The sequence below is a fragment of the Echinops telfairi genome, unplaced genomic scaffold (genome assembly GCF_000313985.2).
Source record: "Echinops telfairi isolate 266 unplaced genomic scaffold, ASM31398v2 ScPeMD7_7468;HRSCAF=8506_0, whole genome shotgun sequence".
NCBI lineage: Eukaryota > Metazoa > Chordata > Mammalia > Afrosoricida > Tenrecidae > Echinops > Echinops telfairi.
Genome location: NW_022111369.1, coordinates 31,220,805 through 31,245,074, shown reverse-complemented (window position 1 = coordinate 31,245,074; position 24,270 = coordinate 31,220,805). Strand labels below are relative to the sequence as shown.

At 44.6% G+C, this 24,270-nt stretch overlaps 1 protein-coding gene across 6 annotated transcripts in view; it reads left to right on the top strand.

Annotated features, from left to right (window-relative positions):
• Positions 1-24,270, top strand: part of AFF1 (AF4/FMR2 family member 1) — a 266,587-nt gene that overhangs the window by 196,367 nt on the left and 45,950 nt on the right. The window contains exons 4-7 of one of the 6 annotated variants that reach the window (XM_045284011.1): positions 8,583-8,624; positions 16,447-16,533; positions 18,022-18,058; positions 21,347-21,398. In XM_045284011.1, the coding sequence (XP_045139946.1) occupies positions 8,583-8,624; positions 16,447-16,533; positions 18,022-18,058; positions 21,347-21,398 (218 nt within the window). Of the gene's footprint in view, positions 1-8,579; positions 8,625-16,446; positions 16,534-18,021; positions 18,059-21,346; positions 21,399-24,270 lie in introns of all 6 variants that reach the window. The other 5 variants (XM_045284010.1, XM_045284012.1, XM_045284015.1 and 2 more) reach the window with 5 other exon arrangements.

The following is a 24,270-nucleotide window of genomic DNA, read 5'->3' as shown; positions in this document are numbered from 1 at the left end:
CTTGTTTCAATATTAATACCATATTAACAAATGTAAGCTTTTAGGTTTTGGTTTTTTACTTTATTTTGGTTTGGACTATTTGGCTCCCAACAGGAGCTCTGATGGTGTAGTGATTATGCATTGGGCTGCTATCCATAAGGTCAGCGGTTCGAAACTACTAGCCACTTCAAGAGAGAAAGATGGGGCTTTCTACTCCCTTGAAGAATGACAGTCTCAGAAACTCACAGGGGCAGTTCTGCCCTGCCCCATGGAGTTGCTGTTGGCCAGTATCCATTCAGTGATTGTGAGTTTGGCTGCTGCTGCTCCTTTTTTTTGTGTGGTATATGTGTGCATATATTGTACAAATTCTTCTACAATTCTGGGTGTGGAAGTAGGTTGTTACATAGTTGCCCAAAGGGCTTACAGCTTCTGGAGAAACAATACCATGAATGCCTTTATACCTTTTCCAGCCCAAGTAGGCACACCCAGCCTATATGGGTGTGTTCTTGGAACTGCCGCAGCTATTTAGAGAATTTATTATGCATTCACAGAATGTAGTTAATTTTAAGTCAGAACCTTGTTCAGTCAGGTCTTTAGTCTTTTCCTATAACCTGTCTCTGGAAATGCTGATCATAGAGGCTTCCTGGTTACTGCCTATATTTATTTGTATAACATTAGCTTTGATAATGTGTATTACCTTATTTCTTCCTCAAAACAGTCCAAGGATGCTTTGTACAATTCAACCCTGTCTGCTCAGTCACTGAATGTGTCTGGTTTTGTAAAAAAGGGGGGGGGGTGTTTATCTCCTTTGAGGACTTTCCGGTCCAGTTGGTGGAGCAGAATCGCTTCCTGTCTGTTAGGGAAGGCCTACTCCAGCCCTGTCGAGAGCGATCACGGCTGACACTGGGGTGAATGTTGCGTGTGGCTAACCCACAGCACTGACCTGTACGCTGGGCACAGATGACCGCAGGGAAGCCTTTGGGTGAATGAAGAAATGGACATAGCGGACGGCTGGAGCAAAGTGAAATGTGCCTGGAGACAGTCAGCTGTGCTTTGAACGTCGTTCTTCTCTGCTGTCATTTATGAGGAGGTCATACATATGGGGGAGTAAGGCAGGGCTTTCTAAGGTCTCAGAAACTCACGGGGGCAGTTCTGCCCTGTCCTGTAGGGTCGCTGTGAGTCAACATTTCACTCTGTTGTGCATAGAGTCACTATGAGTCTAAACAGACTTGATGGCACCTTACAATAACATGTTTCTTGATTCAGAATTTAAAATGTTAAAGAGGGCACACAGTGGGACGCTTCACTAACCATAATCCCCAGTCATCTAGTTCTCCTTTCTGAAAACTAGCTGGAGTGAGGGATTTCTTGTGTTACTTACACAGACATGTTCCTTTGGCAATCTGTTCACTTACGCAAATGCTGGTACGTACTGTGCCCTGCTTGTTTTTCTCTCTTACAGTGTATCTTGGAGATGATCTCCAATCGAAATATAAAGAACTTCCTTATTCTTTTACAAAGGCATATACTATTTCTCGGTTGAAGGTATGGGTGACCACAGTTTTTAGTTACCTGTAGGTGAACCTTTAGATTTTCCCCAGTATCTTGCTATAGGCAAATCATGATTTAAAACATAATGCCATTTGATACCGATATACATATATATATATATATTAATTATATATTATATATATTTGTCAGATCTTGGAAGTCAGATTGCTAGGTCAAGGTATGTGTATTGAGAATTTGGTGGCTATTACCAAATTGATGAGCCCTGATGGTGTAGTGGTCAGATGTTGGTCTGTGATCCACATGGTGGACAGTTCAAAACCACAAGCTCGATGGGAGAAAGACTGGGTTTCCTGTTCCTGTAAACAGTTACAGTCTTATAAACCACAGAGGGTCACTATGAGTCAGCATCGACTCAATGGCAGTTAGTCTGGGGTTTTTTGTTGGTACAGTGAGTTACGCATTGGGCTGCTAACTGAAAGGTCAGCATTTCAAAACCACCAACCAACCACCTTGAGAGAAAGATGAAGCTTTCTACTCTTGTAAAGAGTTAGAGTCTTGATAACCCACACGGGCAGTTCTACCCTGCCCTATAGGGTTGCTGTGAGCCCGAATCAACTTGATAGGAGTGAGAGAGATTATCCAACTGATGGCTTTAGAGATTACAACAGTGTATCCTTCCATCAATCACAGCCTTTGAATGCCTCTGAGTATTTAAATATCTCTTTCACAGGCCTGTGGTGCAGTGGATAAGCATTTGGCTTAGGTAGAGGTTTCCGCCCTGTGAACACCATGGGGCAGTTTACTCTTCTGCAGCCATTATTAATATTGTATGGACTTTGTGGCAACAGATTTGGCTTATTTTTTCATTTTCTCATAACACTGTCAGTTTCTGGGTTTCGTTCCGTCTTTGTTTTGGGCCAATATTGCATATATATATATATCAGGGTAATCTTAATATTTTTAAAGAAAGACAGCAGAAAACAATCTCCTTTTGCCTGTAGCACACTGATTTCCATGTAATTTGCCAACAACATTGTAGACTTGTGATAACTCAAACCAGCCTACAGCATTTAGCAAGTATCAAAGGCTCTAAACGTTGCAAACATACTTTCGTGTCTTGAGTTCTGTGCAAAAGGTCTTCTGCGATCGAAACCTGCTGGCACGTGCCTATTGGTTGCTTGTGACTGGCCGGCGGCATTCAGTGGTGGAACTGGCCCTGCTTTTGTGGAGCTTGCCATGTAGACGCAAGGACAGTACAGCAGAGAGGGCACTGATGAGGAAGATGCAGGGAGCTATGAAGTGTGAGCAGGAGAAGGTGGACAGCGTGGGCAGTAACGGAGAGGCGGGGAGTTTCTCCTAAAAGACGTCATCTAAGACTTAAGTCTGAGCAGGTGTGGTGGGCTAGGGTAGAGGCTGTATAAGCGGGAGCCCCCAATCCATGTCATGTCTCCACAGCGCTGGCTGCCCTCAGGGAGTTCTTCCTGACTGCCAACCAGCAGTGTGAAATGCTCCACCTTCAGGCAGAGTGTGTTTGCTGCCACTCCCCTGCCAGCCCAAGAAAGAGTAGCTTCTCCCCAAGGAACTTGCCTGGGAGTGCCCTTGCTGGAAATTGGGGTGCTTGGGTCATGTCCCAACCAAGGTGGTGAGAGTACCCTGAAGCAATCTTGTAAACTTTTCAAATCTGTGACCGCATTCAATCATGGGGTGAATTGATCATTCAGGCTTCATCTTTAACCATTATGGTCTTCCTCATCTGGATATTTTTCTCCTTTGCCCTGTTTGAGACTTCATAAAGGGCTATCTATAAAAGATACTTGAATTTGGTACTTCCCCCTCTCCCAAAACAAGCCCCCGCCCCCCCCCAAAAAAAACAAACAAACCATGAGTTGCTGGACTGATTGGACATAGGTAAGCAGCAAATAGATATTAAATACTGAGCATGAATCCAAAATGTAACAAGTGATTGATGAAAAGTAGCATGAGCCTTTATTTTCATCTTTTGGATATTAATGAGATAAAGAAGCTACTGGGGCTTCCTGACAAGCCGTCAGACTCTTAAAGAACTCCTTGATAATGCAGGCGCCCGGTATTGTTTTATTTGTCATTGCCTTTTGACAGGTTTTAAAGTTACACGTGACACGCAGAGCTACCCTGTGAAGTGGTTGGATTGATAGAATTATCCCTTGATCACATTGTAGTAATAAGTCCCAAAGAGGGTGAGACGTGTCCACGAGCACAGGACCAGCCTTCCTCCACAGAGCCCACACAGGAACCCAACATCTCCTGGCTTCCCTCTCCACATACAGCTTCGTGCTGCCTGTGCTTCCTGGTTAGTGATAACTAAGCCTTTTCGAGAATGGCATTGTTAGAAAAATGCTGCTCTGTTGAAACTTGAGAGCTTTAAAACAGCACTGCAAGAGCCTCCAGGTCTCCACAGTGAAGCCTCTCTCTTCCATCGGCCCCTTTTGGCCTATTAAAACAGGCAATGTTATGCTTAGAGGACATTGGCTAACAGACTGTATTTTGGTATCAGTGCATTTCCCCGTGATGACACAATGTCATTCCAAGAGGAGTGAAGAGTCAGATGGAGGCCATGCATGCTGCCTTTTCTGGGCTGAAGTCAGAGCGCTTAGCGTCACATGCCAAAAATGCAGCTCTGTAGGAGCAGCAGAAAACCTGCTGTTCTCTGAAACACTGTTTTTGGCCATGCAAAGGGCAGCTGGGCTCACATCTGCCTAAAAAAGCTGAGGATTTGGAGAAGGCAGTATAAAGCCAGGTGTGGCTGCTTCGCAAGCTGTTGTGTGGCCTTGGGCATTCTGCTTCACTTTTCTGGGACTTGAACTCATTCTTTGGAATAATTCCTACTGTAGAGGTATTGGGCTATGATAGGGAATTTCTTCAGAGATACCTTTTTTTTTTTACACTAAGTTTTTGTAATTGGAATGTAAAGGTTCCTGGGTGGTGCGCGTGGTTGGGGGTTCAGACCCACCTGGTGGGAAGAAAGGCTTGGCAATATACTTCTGTAAGGATTACAGGCAAGAGCATCCTGTGCATCTCAGGATTGCTCTGTAACACATGGGACTCCGATGCCCACTCTCTGACAAAGGTGCCAGGGGTGACACACAGTTGCTGGGGAGTGTAGTTGACTCCACCCCACTCCCCACAAGCTATGATGGTATCAAATTGAGAATATAGTAGTATGTAGAGGCTGCGTGGAACATAACAAACTGTGGTTAACTTGGAGAAGAATGGGAATTCCAGAACACTTCCTTGTGCTCCTGCAGAACTTGCATATGGATCCAGAGGCAGTCGTGCAAACAGAACAAGGGACTACTTCATGGTTTGCAATTAGGAAAGATGTGCATCAGGGTTGGATATTCTCACCATACTCACTCAACCTCAGTGCTGAGCAGATCTCAGAGAAGCTGGGTTATATGAAAAAGAATATGGCATCCAGGTCGGAGGAAGTCTCCTAACCTCTGATAATACAGGTAACACAACCTTGCTTGCTGAAAGCGAGGAAGACTTGAAGCACTTGCTGATGAAGATCAAGGATTGCAGCCTTCAGTATGGATAACAACTCAACGTAAAGGAAAAAAAATCCTCACAACTAGACCAGTAGGTAACATCATGAAAAATCTTGAACTTGTTGAAGATTTTTGTTTTGCTTGAATCCATAATCAATGCTCATGGAATCAGCTGTCAAGAGGGTGAAGGACACATTGTATTAGATAAATCTGTTGCATAAGACATCTTTAAAGTGTTGAAAAGCAAGGATGTTACTTTGAGGACTCAGGTGCCCCTGGTCCAAGCCATGGTATTCTCCATTGCCTCATATGCTTATAGAAGTTAGACATGGAATAGGATGACAGAAGAAGAATTGATGCATTTGCATTATGGTGTTGGCAGACTATTGACGTAGCATGGACTGCCAAGTCTTAGAAGAAGTACAGCCAGAATGTTTCTTAGAGGCAAGGATGGAGAGACTTTGTCTCATTTACTTTAGACATGCTATCAGGAGAGACCAGTCCCTGAAGAAGGACATCATGCTTGGAAAAGTAGAGGGGCGGCGAATAAGAGGAAGGTCCCCCAAAAGATAGATGGATGGACACAGTGGCTCCAACGATAGGCTCAAACATAACAATTAGAAGGATGGCACAGGACTGGGCAGTGTTTTGTTTTGTTGTACATAAGTCACTATGAGTCAGAACCGGACTCAAGTACACTTAACAACAACAACAGAATTCAATGCAGTGTCAAGTACAATAAAAATTCAACCAGTGGATGCTAACAAGTTTTCTTAAATTGAATTATGGATCCTGTGCTAATCCTCTACCAAATTGGGGCAAGGGGGTCTTTTTGGGGAGGGCTGCCTTCAGGTATCAAACTAGACTTGTATGAGGTGGTCACAGATCTGTAGAAGGAAAGCCCTTCTCAGGCGGCTGGGTATTTAGGATGGGAGACCACTGGTATCTCGTTGGTAAACGTCTGTTTGCTTGAGGGAGAGCTACACAAGAAAGGACCTGCAGATCTCGTCTTTATGTTTGTCCAACCTGATCTCAGTTCATCCGACTCTTAGGATTATTTCATATTGCTAGCTTTGGCTATTTGGAAGGAGCCCTCATGTTGGAGTGGCTAATTGTTCAGCTGCTGGCCCAAATGTCCATTTCAAACCTACCCTCAGCTCTATGGGAGAAGGACCTGCCAGTCCGCTTTCATAAAGATGATAGTCAAGACACCCCTGTGAGAGGAGTTCTCCTTTGCCACACAGAATCAGAATCAGCTGGCCAATCAACCAACGCGAAGCTGCTTTTTTCTTAAAGAGTCTTATTTTAATGTCTCTGGCCTTATCTTAGCGGCTTGCCAGGATTGATTATTCTTTGTGCACAGTGTTAAAAGGAGTGAGCTTGGCTTTGGGGATTTAGAGTGGCAGCTGTCAGCTGGAGACCCTCTGGGGAAAGTGAATTTCAAGGAAGGGATTAGGTCATTATGGTTTGCTCAAATTGTCCCCACCCCCACCCCCGCCCCACTTGCAAAGTCAGTCGGGATGCCTGAGTTGTACTTTATAAAACAGGGCAGTATTTCCATACAGATCCATCTCTGCAAATACACCTGAAATACTTGTATACTCTCTAGTTTAAGACTTTTCCATTTTGCGAGGGAGAAAGAGTAGAAATATGAATCTCAGGCAGGTGGAACATAAAATGGGCTCACACTCTGTGGACTGTAAAAGTACATCTTGGTGAACACAGAACTATTTAGCAGTAAAGAGATACTCTCTCTTGGTTACTCTCAAATAGTTCAGGGGGACAAATGTATTGTGTCTGAAACATCAAGTAACTGTGGTGAAATGCTAACTAACATTTAGGGAATCCAAGGGCAGCGTTTTGGGAATCCTTCCTCTTTTTGGGCAAGCTTTCTGTAAGTGCAAATCTATTTCTGGAGAAAAAGTTGTGAGTATAGATAGCATCTTCCCAGTGGATGGATATACTACTGTGAAGCTATTTAGCAAGACCCCTCTTGTCACACATTCGATCACTTCTGCTTGTCTTTATTAAACAATGCTGCTTTGCGAACCTTTTATGCGATTTACCTTTATGCATTTGGAACCCCACTTACACTCCCAGTTTCCCCTTTGAGACACCCCTCCTCTACTTTGAACTTTTTATGGGAGTTCCAACTACATTAACCAATATGCCTCTTGAACCGGAGGCTTTTAAGTGGGTTAAATGGTGATTTTATGGCTATCTGGGTAAGATTAATATTGCTCATCTAAAATAAACACTAGAAAAATCCCTTCAGACCTGGGTCATCCAATGTAACAAAACGCTTTTGGAAAATAAAGAATATTGGGTGACCTAAACATGTCGGTTAAGGCTGAACTGCTTGAGTAATTGACAAGAGCAGAGGACTTGCTGCTGGAAGTCATTTGGAGGAAGTTGTGGGTCTGCGTTCCTTCTGAGGGGAGTGCGGGGCAGGCAGTCTCTGTTCTCGCTCCTGTGGGAGTCACTCTTTTTCAGTGACAGAGAGCCCGGCAAGGGGGTTATTTGACCAGATTCCGTATAATCCTATACGCTGAACTAGTAATTTACCTTAACTTCGACCTGTCACTTTTCTAATCCTGCATTTTAAAAATGAAGCCACGGAGTGCAATTATTTTATCTTCATATCATTATAATCTTCAATTCTGCATTCTGATATTTGTGCAAAAGTAGAGCTCAAGGTTTGGCCAGTTGTTTTGTGGCTCTCGACACATTTTGAAAGCAGCACCAGCAGTGCTGTGGGTGAGGCATTAGGCTCAAACCACTGGTTTTTCTAGTAGCAGCACAGCCCGCCGCCCAGTGAGCCCACCGCACCACCAGGGTACCAGTACTGTCTTTATTTAGTTCAAGTTCTTGTTACTTTATTTTCCCCAATTCAGAAAATCAGCTTTCAAATGACATATCTTAGTCACACAGCGGTTGACACTTGGCTGAGTTGAAGATAAGGAAGAGGATCCTCCCACAAAGAATACCAGTTGATCTCCTCTCCCCAAAGGCTCTTTCTCTGGGGAAATCTTGCAGATGCACTTAAGTTGTTGGCAGGTTAGAATAAGGGGTGAAAGGAATGATCCTAGATTGAACTTTGGCCTCCTTAATATAAGGGCCTCCAAGCCATTCAGTTGGTGGCCATCTTTGTGTGTAACTTGCTCCTGGGTCAGATGCTGCTGTAGGTGGCTGACCATGGCACCATTGTTTATCTCTGTCTGCCTCCACTTTTTCCACATCTGCCATCCTCCTATATTCACCACTGCATTGGTTCTCTCTCACACACAAGGTTCCCTTACAACATGGGGGACCTGTGGGCTATAATCAGTTTGCTGTTATCTTCCAGTTGTAAGGTGTCTGCCACCCCCCAGAGCAGTGTGCTCCCCCTCGATTAAGTTGGTTTAATCACTGTTGTCCTCCTTCATCAGCAGCAGGAGTGGTCAAGGTTGGGGCTTCGAAGGCATTGTTGTGTTGCCACAGGTCACTCACTGCCAGTCTCTCAAATGATTTTTGTTTGCTCACCAGTCTTCCCCTCCCCTCTCTCTCGCTCCCCCCTTTCAGCAGACCTACTCCAATGAAGTCCGTTGTGTTGAAGAGATTCTAAAGGTGAGTCTGTTCTTGCTGTTTGTCATTTGCAGACATAATCAAGGAGACAAGGTCCGTTTGCTTTCGCTTTCTGAAAAGTTGCCATTACCAAGCTCTTTGAACTCGTATTTTCCCTCAGCCCTCCAAATGCGAAGTGAACCATAACGGAGCGCAAAGGCAGTCATTAGACCTTCCTGATTTTCATTTTTGACGCCCCCACCCCCCCAAAAAAAAAACCGAGCTCACTGCCATAGAGTTGATTCTGTGGGTTTCCAAGACTGCAGTTCCTTATAGGAGGAGAAAGCCTCGGCTCTGTCCCGTGAGGGGCTGTGGTTTCAGACGGCTGACCTGTGGTTAGCAGCGTGACCTGTGGCCACTCCACACCAGGGCTCCCTGAATTTTTTTTTTGACAGACTCTTTAATTAAACGAATACTAATGAATGCAAGGCATCGAAACCATAGTTTTCATGGTAAGTATTCTTGGGTTCATGTTAAGTCATGGCGGCATCTTCCTGAAGATTTTTCAGTGGTTCATAAAGGCGTCATAGATTTGCTTCCATCCCAAGAAGGGAAACTGACCTGATGTTGCATGGAAGGCACCATGGGCTTCTGTGGTAGTGGAGTTATGCCTCTCGGGGTTTTGTACGTGATGCCTTGTGTAGCTGCTGCTTCAGTGGGAACATCTTTTTAATAAGGTACCCCAAACAGTGGAAGGAAATAGATCTCTTTAAACCTACCTTGAAGGATCACCATTATTGTTAATATCATCATTTTGTTAAGTGAGGCCCTGTCGCGAACATTTTCCTCAAACAAATACGCTGTTGAATACATTTTCCAATTTTAGTATATGTGCTGCCGAAGCGAGCACTGAATACATTTTCCATTTGTCTAGTTTTTCTCACACACGGATGACAAATTCTTTGTAGAAGTTAGTTCCAGGAAAGCAAATTCTCCTCAAGAACTGACGTGCTCCTTTTACAAAAATTTTTTTAATCAGAGAAGAATTGTGTAAACCATCATGTTTCCCATTTTGGCGCAGTTTCTAGGAAATCTAGGGCTAAATTTTATCTTCAAATATAGTCATTGTAACAGAGCATCTTGAGGATTTTGTATTTATTCTCTGCAGCTTTTAATGCTATTCCATGTCAACTTTAATGAAATTCTTGATGTGTCTTTTATTGTACAATTTGGAAGTAAGAGACATTGGACAAGTATGCCTATTCATAGAATTCCTACTGTTCAGTTTTTCCTCAAAATGTTTTCTTAAATTGTACAGTATAAAATGTTAAGTACTAGTGGCTATAAAAAATATTTTTTATCACTTCACTTGCAAAATTTTTGGGAAAAAAATTTTAAGCGGACATTTGGAAAACGGTTACATCATCCATCTTTGTTTTATACTCTTTATACCCTCTTGTAGTTAAGGTTTCCGGGGGGTGGGCAGGAGACACCTCTGAAGAAGCATACTTTGAACTGTTGAGAATGAGACATTTCTGTCAACCAGCTAATGAAATTAATAGTAAGCAAGCTACTTGACTTGAGCTTTCGTTGCATCCTTGACCTCTTATGTTTCTGTAATTCTTAGATAGTCTTAAGAATGATAAATGACTCTGTTATGGAATGTGCCCCTGTCATTTTCAATTGTGAATGATTTGCTCTCAATATTTTGAAAGTGAATACAATAATATAGACTCATCTTCTGCATATATTAATGCTTTTCTTAGATTTTGATGCATAGTAACATGATACGCCCTACCCTTTATTTAGGAAGATGACTAATAGCGCATCAGACACAAATTTAGGTTAATAACGCATTCATCCATCTTCCCTTCTCTCTGACCTAACATCATTTTAATGAGTTCCTGCTTGCCTGGAAATGCTTGCAAAGCAAAAGGTGCAGCCTTTAATTTGTAAATCATGGATACAGACAGCAAATGGAAAGCGGTCCAGGCCTAAGGAGGGTAAAGCCTTTATGTGGAGGAGATCCAGAGTCTGCCCCTGTTCTCTCCGTGTGTGCGCCCAATTAAGTCAAGTGTTCTCCCTGGACATCGGTTTCCTCATCAGTTTTCAATGTTAGGAAGCTGGGGGTGGCTGGGCCGGGCTATTGGATTATTGCTAGGCTCCGTTCCAGCTCACACCCTCCGATGCTTTTCCAGTTGCTTTCCTCAGCCCCACAGTCCCCATTCTTGTGGTGTGCCAGCAACTTATTCAGATGGCCAGGAATCCAAACACGGATCCTCTGTGACAGGCAATGGAGGCAGTAAACAGCTCCCTACAAGAGAACGTCAGTTACGGAAGATACTGTTTGCTTCCCTGGGAGAAATACTAAGGATCTAAGTGTTTCAACAAGGGGGAAGTGGTGGCCTGTAACTGGGACAGACCTGTAGTGTTAAGAAGATAGCAGACAGCTTTCATTGAAGTGAGATTATTTGGCATATGGTTCTTCTATTTATAGTCTTTGTATCGCCCACCAAACAATTGGGTGGGACCATACACACAGAGCAGTGGTTCTCAACCTTCCTAATGCCGCGACCCTTTCATACAGTTCCACATGTTGTGATGACACCGCCCCCCCAGCCATAAAATTATTTTCGTTGCTACTTCATAACTGTAATTTTGCTACTGTTATGAAACAGGCGACCCCTGTGAAAGGGTTGTTCGACCCCCGGGTTGAGAACCTCTGACATAGGGTGTATGAAACGCTTAGCGTGGGGATTGACCAGTGTTCCCATTCCACTGGGTGTAAAGTGAGCTATGCCAGAAACAGTGTGTGCCCGTGACTCCTTTGTGGACAAGTCTCAGCAGTAGTGGCAGAGACAGCGAGACAGTCTCCTGTCTTCTCAGCTCACAGAAGGAGTAGAGCTGAGTGCCTCTGGGCAGGACCTGGGCTTGCAGCATTGAAGGAGCTTTTGTAATGCGGGCTCAAGCAGGGCAGAGGCCAAGGGGTAGGCTGAGTGGCTGAAGCTGAGGACTAGTGGGAGGCCTGCCTGTGGGCATGGCTGTCAAGAGACAGCAGACAAAAGAATTCTGTCTTTAATATTTCTCTCCTGGCGGACCAGCTTCCCCAATGACCCTGTAAGTGTGAGCATCGTATTGCCCTGAGCTCTGTGTTGCTCTTGTAGCGGATTAACTATAACTAACCCAGCAAAGAAGTAGAGTGCCATGGAGGGAGTATTGGAGTAGGAATACAAGAAGGTTGGGAGGTGGAGGCCTGCCTGTCCTCTACCATGTAAGAATTGACCCTGGGCAGATGTTGGAGTCTCAAGAAGTCAGCTGGTCTCAGAAGTGAGGGTCATTGCCACAGGAGCACGGTGCTTTGCTAGAGGAAGAACGTGGGCACCGGCCGGGAAACCTAGGTTCTGAGAACATTGCTTTGGTGCTTTCCCCTCTGATGGCTGAAAGGAATGTGAGCCGTGTTAAACTGAAGCTGAGGGAGAAGAAAAGCGAGGCTAGTTAAAGGAGACTGCTGTTAGGGTCAGAGCCTGCTGCTTAAGCCCTGCCAGAGGCCCAAGGCTATGTGTTTATGAATGGACTAGCCCAGGATGAAGAGGAGAAAATAAAAAGTGAGTACTTTTTTCCTGAAAGGATCATGTGTTTGGGATTAGCTAATTGTTCTGTGAATATTGGTTTCTCCTACCTAGTGTGGTAACATAGCTGTTAGGTCTGATGGCAGAGAGCGTGTGAGCTCACATTCAGTCTCTGCTTGATTGGGTTTGCTAACAGGGGTTTAAGAATTTCTGGGGAAGAACAGGGAAAGAACCATTGTTTCAAGCCAGTAGATTGAGAGCTAGGGCCACATGTGGAACACCCGGAGTCCCACCTACAACCCTCAGCAGAGAAATTGCATTTGAAAAGACATACAGAGGGTTGGGGGAAGGTGGGGGGGGGGGAGAGGAGGAACCGATCACAATGATACACACACACACACACACACACACACACACACACACACACGGGATGAGCAACAGAAACCATGGGGGAAGCAGACAGCGATCAGTGTAAGATATGAGAATAATAATTTATAATTTATCAAGGGGTCACGAAGGTTGGAGGGGGTGTGGGAGGAAAAAAAGAGCAGCTGATACCAAGGCTCAAATAGAAAGTGAATGTTTAGAAAATAATGTTGGCAACATAAGTACAGATATGTTTGATAGAGTTGATGTATGGATTGTTATAAGAGCTGTAAGAGCCCCTAATAAAGTGATCTTTTAATAAACATTTTTTTGGGGAAAAGATAGCAGACCCACTCAGAAATGCTGACAGAATAGAAAATTAATATTTGAAGGGAAGACCTGCAAGAGGGGTAAAATTTGACTCTTTGGATTTTTAAAATTTCAAATAAAGTGGTTTGCTTTTGCAAAAGAGCAGCCTGGTGTCTTGCACATGGATCCACTTTCTGAGTGGAAGTGGGCCAGATGCAGCAATGACCAGACATTGAATTCGGACCTGTTCCACTGGCACCCAATTGACCTGGTCCGTGGAGTCTGTAGGTGAGAGGCAAGTGGAAGGGCTGCTGGCCTGACATTTAAAGAGTTGTGTGCACTCCTGAGCTTCCTGGCACCCAGCCTAGGTTAAGGGGGCTAGAGCTGAGAGAGTGAGGGGCCAGCCGGTCTGAATGGAGGTTACATATGTGGACTCCAAGCTTGTTGCTGGTACTCACGTCAGCTCCCTTGGGTGACTGCGTCTGAATTGACTGGAGCGTGCCTGAATGTTAAACGTGTGAGGTGCTGTCATGGGTGGTGTTTTGATGGCTTGCTCTAGGCTGGACTTTGCTTTTGACTGCGAATGCTCAAAGTTCCAATAGAAAATAAAGATTCTACAGATGAAAACATGTCTTCTCTCCTCAGAGTACTGGATTGATAAGGATGGGCAATTATATAAAAGTGGGAGGGGGTGGGAAATGAGCAAAGAGAAGGAAGAGGCAGAGGTAGTCAGATGCTAGGGCATGTGGGCATAGAAAGTTAAGACTTGAGCAGGTGCCAAGTGATTTGCCTAAATTCATGTGAGATAAGTCATGGTAAGGCAGGAATCATGGGCTTTTGATCCTGGAAAATCCTAGTAATGGCTTCTATTGAGACCCGAACTATTCTAAATTAGGCATTTAGGGAACTTAAATACTAACTTAAATATGTTCTTAAATAAGTTCTTATATATGTCAGTCCCTGGAGAAAAGCATCATGCTTGGTAAAATCGAAGGGTATTGAAACAGAGGAAGGCCCTTGACAAGATAGACGGACACCGTGGCTGCGACAATGGCCTCAAACCTAAGAGCAGTCATGAGGCGGGCACAGGACCGGAAGTGGCCTTCTGCTGTACGTAGGGTGGGTATGAGTCGGAGCCAACTGAGTGACACCTAACAGCCGTAACATAAGTTCTTTGAGTACCTGACATTGTGTGCTTTCTAAGTGGAATAGCTTAGTGGAATAGCTGAGCGGTCTTAGGCATTACGAATGTAATTCGTGTTGCTTGGAAATAATTGGTGACTTAAAAGCCATAGGTACCATTGATGCTAATATAATAAAGAAATCCCTGGAGAACATAACAATGATGTTTTTAAACACTTTCTCAGTTATTACTTTTTTTCTTCCCACTTTAGTGTTATAATGGTTTCAGATCTTAAATTATAGTCACAAAAAAAGCGACTCATAGGTTCAGTATTGAATTCTTTGAAAACTAGGTTTATTTAAAAATTTTAACACTGTCACTTTATTAAATGCTTTTTGTATACTTGGCAAGGAGCCCTGGTGAGGCCGTGAATACATACGAGGTTGCTAATCCGAAACGCTGGCAGTTCAAACCCAGCAGCCAGTCTGGGAGAAAGGTGTGGCAGTATACACCCACAAAGATCACAGTCTCAGTACCCTATGGAGCAGTTCTTTTCTGCCTTCCAGGGCGGATACAAGTCAGAACCAAGGGCGCAGGCCACAGGGAAACCAGCAGACAGTGTGCACCATCAAAGCAGTCGACATAAAGTAGCCTTACAACGTTTTGAAAAATAAGCGGTGTTAGTTCATCAGTGGCATTGCTGGCTAAAATAGCCAAAGAGTTGGCAACTTGAGCTCACCTGGCGGCACCTGTAAGGCTACCCAAGCCAGGCTATCTGCTTCCAAAGGGCACATCAGTTTCTACTAGGTGCCACGAGTCAGAATCTATGAGATCGTACAAACAGTATTTCAGGAATCTGCTAACTGAAGGGTTGAGAGGGCTTGCAGTTCACCCAGGCACCTCAGAAGAAAGGACTGGTGACTGATTTCCCAAGAACTAGCCATTGGAAACCCAAAGGAGCAAAGTTCTATTGAGATGCATATGGGTTGCCATGAGTTGGCACCAACTCGAGGGCACTTGGTTTTAAGGTTCTGTTAAGGCTGGTGCACAGAGTTAAGGATTTCAGGACTCCAGAGTTGCATTTTTTTTTTTTTAGTGGAGAGCCCAGTATGTTTTACTGTAGAACGCTTCTTAGCTACTAAGTAAAGCAAATGGCTAGTCAGTAGACAAGGGCATGATTTCACCTTCAACAGAAGTGACCCAAGAAAGGCACCATCGGTTTTTTTGCTTGTCACGGCGCCAAGTTATTTTTGTGTATCCTGCAGCTATCCCCCCCCCTCTGAGAGAGAGTGATAGTGGGAAAGGGCAGAGGAGGAGTTGGCAGAGGAAGTACTTGCTAGAAAGAACCCTGGCTCTAGTCTGCAAAGGACATGCCTGCAGTAGAGAAGTTCCGCAGCACCTTGGAAAGAAGCAGCCCTAATACAAAACGTGTTATGCAAACAGTTCATGGGAAAATTCTCATACCTCTTCATTCCATTTGCCCAGGAGCTCTGAGCCACCGCCTGTGTGCACATGGTTCTCCATGCTAAGTACATGACCTTTGTGGTAGAGAGCTGATCTTCAAGCTAGTTTGGAAATGGACTCAGTCCTTGGTTCCCTGGGGTCAGGAGTAGAGCGGGGGTGGGGGTGGGAGTGGGGTGGGGGTGGATATGCTTTATCCAGTCATGTCAGACCTCAGTTTTCAAACTCAAATGAAGAGGCTGGAGTTTATGATGATCTCCAATGCCAATTTAGCTCTTTTTGTTTTTAAAAGTGTGTGTGTGTGTGTCTGTATTTTCCATTAGGACATTCTTTATCCTACATGTCTATTTTCCACTAGTTTAGCAAAGCAAAATAAAAATTCATGAGCGGGCCTAGAAAAAAGAATACATGCTTAGATATTAATTTGAAAGTCTTAGAATCCTTGCTTCTAACCAAGAAAATGGTGAAGAAAAGCTGACCTCTGCCCATAGAAAGGGACAGTAGTTTTGTAAAGTTCTCCTGTGCTTTTAGTGTGTATCAGGGAAGGGTCAAATCCATTAAGATTCTCCCAAGTGGAACAAGCAACCTGAATTACTTGTTTGCTTAAGCCCAACAGGAAAGTTCTTCTTCCTTTGAACTTAAATAATTCCAGGAAATGCGGTAAAAGAAGCGGAGGGAGAAAGAAGGCGGCCAGTTGAGTACAGACTGCTCTCTCTAGCACGGCCCGGCCCAGCCCAGCCTGCTGTTTTCACAGTTGCATAAGCCCTGGCAGTAGCCATTACAGCGATGTGCTCCACAATACTCAGTGTTTTAAACACCCATTCCTGCGTCTAAGCTCTTGTTTTTCTTGTTTGAACTGATTGTCTTAGCTGTGTAACTCAGAGATCGTCAGCTCTTGACACTGAGTCATGCGTTTGAGAGCAAGTAAATGAAAGACCTTGTAAAATTTCACTTTTCATTTACCACCCATCCACTCGGCAGTAAGTTTGTTAAATTAAGTAGCAATGAGTGTTCCATTTATAATTCACTTTTTCTTCCCTCTTAAATCTCTTTCCAGGAAATGACCCACTCATGGCCTCCTCCCTTGACAGCAATACATACGCCTAGTACAGCTGAGCCTCCTAAATTTCCTTTTCCCACCAAGGTAATTCCGTAAAAGTACAGCAGGCACTGCACCCACATACGTGAAAAAAGTCTGAAGTTATTTGTGGACCGGATTAATAGATGAACATCTTGTTGAGATCTCTGGAGATTAGGTTAAAATTGCTGGGAAACCAGACCCACTGCCATCCAGACGATTTAGATTTACAACATTACTACTATGAAGCGTTTCAAAGGCTGAAACCTTTACAGGAGCAGGAAGCCTCACCTTTCTCCTTGCGGGAGTGGCTGGTGGGTCTGAACTGCTGGCCTTATGGTTAGCTGCTCCATGCTTACCCGGCAGTACCAACAGGACTCTTCAAAAGTCCTTCAAAAACTGCTGTCACGCATTGTTTTCTCCAAGTTACGTTCATGAAAGCATCTTGGATTTGCACAGGGCTTTATAGCTATGAAGGTGTCCAAGACAATTATTTCTTTCTTTTGAGCCTTCTGTACTTTAGAGATGGCCCTTGAGGCACAGGGAAGTTAGTCACAGTAGCTAGTGTGTTTCTGAGTTCAGAATTTAGAGACATGCCCCAGTCAGTTGCCATGAGTCATTCTGACGGATGGCATCCCCACGTGTACCAGCAGAGCTGTGCTCCTAAAGCGTGTCATTGGCTGATTTTTTCAGAGGTTCCATGTCAGGCATTTTCTGAGGCACCCTTGGGTGGGCTTGAACCTCTAGCTTTTCAGTTCGCATCTGAGCCTGTAAACCATTGTTAACACCCAGGGATTCTGTGCATACACATATGTGTCATGCTTCTTGTGTTTCCTAACGCTTTAGAAGTTTAGCACGATTGGGTTAATAGCAGGTAATCAAACTGCTCATCTACCTGTTTACATAACAGTACAGGGTTTGAGAACAGTGTATTAAAAATACTGCCATATTCCATTTTGGAGGTTTGTGCTTTGAGATAAGCATCAGGATTTTGACTTTACAGCTTCAGATCTGTGTAAACGCACATCTTTAATGTATTACAACTGTTCCTTTCCTTGATGCTTTATTCAGAAGACATTATCTCTATGCAAAGTCTAATTTGCCACAAATGAGGTATTGTAGGCACTTTCTAGTGATACTTAAAATGTTTTAAAGGGGGAAGATTCCCTATGACTGGTTTTAAAGTAAAGCATTAAACTGTAAATATGTCTTTGCTTAGTGTCGAGAGAAAAATGAACTCTGGGGCACAGTAGGCACAATAAGAGCTATTTTATGTGAAAATGAAGACTGATCAGTGCTCTTACCCTATGTTGACATGTATCCAAAATTGTATTGATAAACGGATAGAAAGAGAGGTAGCTATATGGTAAAAATCATTTAAAAAATGTTAATTGTACAAACAATCTGGTGTGTTATATGGATATTCCTTGCATAGTTATTTCCTTTTTTTGATATATTTAAACACTTATAAGCTCAGTGCTAAAAGCTATATAGCCTTGCCTTTAGATTTATAATTCAATTTCAATAACTGGAGGTTTTTATTTTTACTTCTAGGATTCTCAGCATGTCGGTTCTGCAACTCAAAATCAAAGTAAGTACATATCTGGAACTGATTATCGCATTGGAGAACAAAGCATAATTTTTATTGTTTTAATATGCAAGCTCTTTTTCGGTAAGCCCCCGAAGAAAGCGAGAGCTTTTCATGCTGAAAGCATGGGTGGGAGAACAAGCACAAAGCTCTCCAGTTAGAATGTCTGATTGTAACCCAAAGAGGATAGTGTTTCAGTAAACCACTGAGTCAATTCCAATAGCCATCCTGTACAGGGTTTTCAAGAACGCCTTTGCGGGGTCAGGCAGCCTCACCTTTCTCCTTCTAAGTGGTTGGTGGACTTGAACTTAGGCCATGCAGTTAGCACCTCAATGCTTCAGCCATGACACCACCAAGGTATTCAGCAAATATAATCTGATATTGCCAATCAGTATAGCAATGCCACGCAGGCGTTGTGTATGGGGATAGTCTACTTTCTTTAGCGATGATCTTATTAGGGACTTATGTTTGGAATTTTTGCAGTGAAGCAAGGGGCTTTGATTTGAACATGGTTGCCTAATAAATCAAGACCACTGTGTCCTGTGACTGATGGTAATGCCTTACTTTGTACTTCTGGTCTAGCTTCATAGTGGGGTGCTTTAAATAGCATATAAAAGTTGCTGCCCCCATGAGGATAAAGTGACTCATTGCAAATAAACCAAAGCTTCCACAGGACATTAGTGGAACCCTAATTTCGTTTGACTTTAGTCTCATCTGAGGCTCCATTGATCTCGTGCCAGAAAAATAAAACGGATTCCCAACCAATTTTCTGTTGCCTCCACACTGAACCTTGACTGCTCCCGGCCCAGATTCCCCAGGTGACAGTGCCAGGCTAATCTTACTGAAGAATGTCCCTCTCTAAGGCAATGATGCTATCGCATTGCCCAACAGATAGTCCCAACTTCCCAGGCTGGTATTCCAAACCTTCTCAACCCTAATTGCCACCTGTCTGTCAGGGCCACACCCACATCTTACCCTTTTCGCCTCTTTGACATTTCAGATCCTCCCTCTCCCCCACCTTATCTCACAGAGCCTGCTGTCTACAGTCCTTCTCCACCCCTCCCTCCCTCCCTCCTTCCATCACCCATGAATCGCTTTCATTTCTCCTCTGATTTGCCTCCTTTGGTCATTGGCTTTAGAGGGACTATTCCTGGGACAGGACAGGGACAGTTTGTGTGGTGGTCTCTGTCCTTCTCACACACTGCCTGGGATTGGGACTATTTTCGTGCCCACTTCATATCCCCCAGTCATCTGTAAACTCACTGGGAAACAAGGCCAAATACCTTGAACATACCGATAAACCCTGTGGACCATGCTCTCTCCCCTGCCAGATGAGCCGGCTGTACACAGCTGTGGAACCCCGGCAGCTCGAGGGTTACAGATGAGATCGCTCCTTGGTGAGTCTTCAGGAATTTGTAGGTCAGTCCGATAAGCGCCCACAGTTCTTATTTAGCCTGCCTTTGGATGTTGTTAGCAGCCACGTATTTGCTTCTGACTTGGAGCAATCCTATAGACCCCAGAACGAAGCCTTGTCCAGTCCGGCACCATCCTCGTCATTGTTATGGTGGGAGGCCTTGGCTGGAGCCACTGAGTCAACCCATCTCACTGAGGGTCTTTTTATTGTCCCTCAACTTAACCAAGTATGAAGTCCTCTTCCAGGACTGGTCTCTCCTGATAATTTGTCTAAATTATGCATAACTAAATTTCACCAGCCTCACTTCCAAGGAGCACTCTGCGAGTACTTATGAGACAAATTGTTTGTTGCTGGCAGTCCGTGACACACATTGCTCATTGCCAGCGCCACAATTCAGATGCATCCGTTCTCTCCTGCTCTCCTTGTTGATTGCCCAGCTCTCACGGGCCTGTGAGGGAAGGGACAACACTGCGGCAAGGGTCAGGCTGAACTTAACCCTCAACCCTTCTTTGCTCTTAACCTTTAACCCTTCTTTGCTCTTAACCTTTAACCCTTCTTTGCTCTTGAATATGTAAAATGCGGTTTTGTGCAGTAGATTTTCCCAGTGGAATACATCATTCTACTTAGATCCACTACCAGATATTCATGGGAGGAGCAGAAGACACAGAGAGGTGCAGGACTGGCCAGCGTTTTGCTGGATCTCTTGACTGCTGCTTCCGAGCAAAATGAAATCCTGGGACAGCTTCAGTCGTCTCCCCATTTATCACAGTGGTGTCTGTTGGTTCAGTTGCCAGTTTTTGTTTCCTTCACATTGAGTTGTCAGCAGGCTGAAGGCTGCAATCCTTGATGTGCATCAGCAAGTGTTGTAAGCCCTCCTCACTGTCAGCAGGATCATGCTATCTGCAATCACAACTTGGTCATAAGCTTTCCTCCCGTCCTAGCGCCAAATTCTTCCCCATGTAGTCCAGTTTCACCCAGAACAATTCCCCTTCTAGTTACCATTAAAAATCTGCCACCTTGTAAACATGTTGGTTGGTTCCTGTTTCAACTTGTCAGCCACCAAGGAAATCACTTGGAGGCCAGAATCAAAGAGCCAGGAAGAGCGATCTGGAGGAGGGTGTTTGTAGCCCGCGGGTTGCCTGTCAGCAAATAAAGAGGAAACTTGATTGTTTGAAGGGCCAGTGGGCGGCAGAGCCCTGAATGCCAAGGACAGAGAGTGTGGAAAGGGCGTGAAAGCTTCCCTGGTAGGTGAAGCCCAGCCAGCTGCCACATGACAGCAGCGGTGACGCAGGGATTCCCAAAGCAGCTCCGTCCCCGCACCAAGAAGGAAGGTTACTGGCGACGCGATGCAGGCTAGCCTAGCCGGAGGGCAGTGCTTTCCTTCCTACCAAGCGGCTGAGTCTGATGATGCCTCTTGGATAGAGAGAACAGGAGGACTAGTTTGGAGCTGGGGGTGGGGCTGGAGGAAGGGGCTGGCATACCTGCCTCACTCCTCAGAAGAGCAAGGCTTGTCAGAACGTTTCTGGTGACTGAGAGTTTTGTAATTCTGAGAAAACCCTTTATAAGTAACATCAGTGTTATTTCGTCATGAGGAAATTGTGCAAAGCCCAGTGGGTAGCACTCTAGTTGACAGAATTGACGATTCTGTTTTAGGTGAAGGGGTCAGAGGTCAGCCCCCTCCCCTTTAAGATTTTATAGTCTCTGGATCGGATCGCAATGAGGGAGGGGGGCTTGATGGCAAGGGTGTTTGGGTTTAGGTGAAAACTCGGGAACAGCAAAGAACTGTCTCATCGATATCATGGTGTCCGAGTTTGACTGATAACATCATAAATGTATGGTATTGTGCCTCTCTGATTTTGTTTTTCTCCTTCCTGCAGAACAACATGATACGTCTTCGCAAACCCACTCTAATTCTCAGCAGGGAACATCGTAAGTGAAATGTTTGTGTGTGTGAGGAGTGTGTGTGGTGACGTTGTCACTTCCTGTGGGAGTCCGTTGCTCCAGCTAGGTTTCCCCTCCTGCGTATCACAAATGCGGAGCCGGGCAGCCATCGTCTGCATTTGGGTGAAGTTCCCTTGTTGAATGAAGTCTTCTGTTTCTCAGGAGAAAGCTGGCTCGAAGTGGTTTTCTGGAAAGAAAGGAAATTGTGCTGTTTACAGATTGTCGCTCGTTAACAGAAGGCTTTGGCACTGCTACGAGTGTCGGTGGTAAAGAGCTTTAGCTTTCGGAAATGCATCGGGGGCATGTGTGCTAGCCGAGGGTTGCTACCACTTGTATGACCCAGTTTGATGACTGTAAAAACCACGTCAAATGCCAGGCTGTTCTGTATTATGGCTGAAGAGGCCCCGGTATAGATGGGTCTGGGGACTTTTTTTGATGAAAGACCTTTAAAACCAGCACCATGACCTGGTTGGTCATTGCCTGGTGGTGCTGCGCCAGTGTTTCTTGGCTTTCACACACCCCAAAGTGGAGTTTCCGGTCTGAGGAGACCTTCTCTCCTTCAGTCTCACCTAACACTTTGAATTGCTGGACTTGGGGACGTTTCTGCTTCAGCCAGCTTCTGGTAGGCACAGTATTAGTCTGGTGCGCTGTGGAAGCAGGGCAGTGCTGCGGATTCGGTATTTTTAAAAACTGCATAGTCAAGTCAAAATGATGGTCGTACTTAGCTCCTAATTGTGATTGAGTGTGGGCCCGGGTAGATTAGTGTTCTTGTGCCAGCTCTTTGATGCGGTTTGTTTTCATCTCTGCATGGCGAGGTGGGACTGGGGCCATGGGCACCTCCGGTGGGTAAACCAGGGTAGTAACGTTTTGTTTGTGTTTGTGAAGATACCACTTTATATAGTTTGTCATGTGTTTGACTAAAAGGTAGATAGGACCTTTCGTTGGCTTGCTTTTTTTTTTTTTTTTTGCATTTCACTTCTTTAAACGTAACTGAGAATGAGGTTACGGTACATAAGTTATTTACAACTGTGCAGTAATGCCAAATAAATTTTCTAGAAGGCAGCACAAGTCCATTGTGAATGTTTAAAACATGGCAGCATTTTCAAGGTACACTTTTTATGTGATCTTTGCCTCTGTAGTATTTCAAGCTGTGTGGTCTCAAAACAGAAACAAAATGCTGAAGATACAGGATAGAAATGTACAAGCCACGTGGCTTTGACTCCATTTAAAATGCAGCCCTGGCTCTGTATCCCACCAGTGTGAGGTGGGCCCTCACTCACAGCCCAGTGTCCAAGCCTGTCTGCCCGTGGTGGCTGCTGCGTGACCACAGGGAAGCAGCCGCTGCAGTAACATCCCCAGCCCCCAGCATCCTTATCCCTGAGAGTGATTAGAATGGAGCAAGGACACTCCCACAACTGTGGTCAGGACTGTTTGCTTGCTCTTAGTGTCCCCCTGTCTTCACCCAGTGCCATGGAGTCAGTGCTAACTCACAGTGACCCTATAGGACAGGGTAGAACTGCCCCTGTAGGTTTCTAAGGCGTTGAAAAGCCCTGTCTTTCTCCCAAGGAGCAATGGTGGCTTCCAACTGCAGACCTTTGCAAGGTGCAGCCCAGTGTGTTACCACATACTTTGGACATCTTGTCAGGAAGACCAGTCCCTGGAGAAGGACATCATGCTGATGAGTTGGGGGTGGGGGGCAGGGAAGAAGAGGAAGGCCCTCAGTGAGATGGGTAAACAGTGGCTGAAACAATGAACTCAGCCTTGGGAGCAATTGTGAGGGTGATGCAGGACTGGGCAGGGTTTTGTTCTGTTGTGCACAGGGTCAGTATGGGTAGGAACCGACTCGAGAGGACCTCACAACAACAACTATCCTCACTGCCGTCAACTTGATTCTGACTTGGGTAATTAACAGAAAAAGGATAAAAACTTTTCAGTAGTTCCTCCCAGTTTATTTATTTGTTGAAATTTTATTGGCCCTTGAATTCTGAATATCAAAGAATCACTGGTTCACATTGTATTTGAGAAAAGAAATTTGCTAAACTAATTGATGGCTGGTACGGAGTGGAAAGTACTGATCTCAGAAGCACAGCTATTGCAGTTCTGGGTAAACTCTGTAAACTCCCCATGGTTTTACTCCTTGTGCTCCTAGGTAGTGGGTGCTAGGCTCTGAAAGGTCCAGGGCACTGTTTTTAGGCCAATGAGAAAGGGAGAATTGAAGAGCCTGGATCCCACTTGGCAATAAGACCAGATAGGAAGCCAAAGCAAGCAATAGAGTGGATGGAGACAGCTGGAGGAGGGGATTTTATAACCTTTAAAAAATCAAAACAAACTCACTGCCCATGGAGTCGATGCCGACTCATAACGACACTATAAGACAGGCAGAAGTGGCTGATAGTTTTGAACTTCAGATCTTGCAGTTAGCAGCTCAACTCGTATCCACGATGCCACCAGAGCTCCTGATTATAAGCTCCATTATCTTTTAATTCCAGTTTCCCATGAACTTTTGACCCACACAACCCCCACCCACTACCACCACTACATAAGTCCCTGGGTTTGCAGCTCGTTGACCAACCCAGACGTGCCTTTTCATGTTAGGTAAATTCATTCCCTCTTGAATTTCAACAAATGCTTAATCACAATCACCTTCACTTGTTGTGCATGCTACTTCTGAAACATTAAAAATGCTTCAAGTCCTTTCTTTACAGTAACCAAACCCAAAGCAAACTATGTTAGTCCGGGTAGACTAGAGAAACAAATCCAGGGAGACTCATGTATACATGTAAGAGCTTTATATAAAGAGTCATCAAGTCCATAAGTCCGATATTACCCCATATGCCCAATACCATACTATAAATTTCTC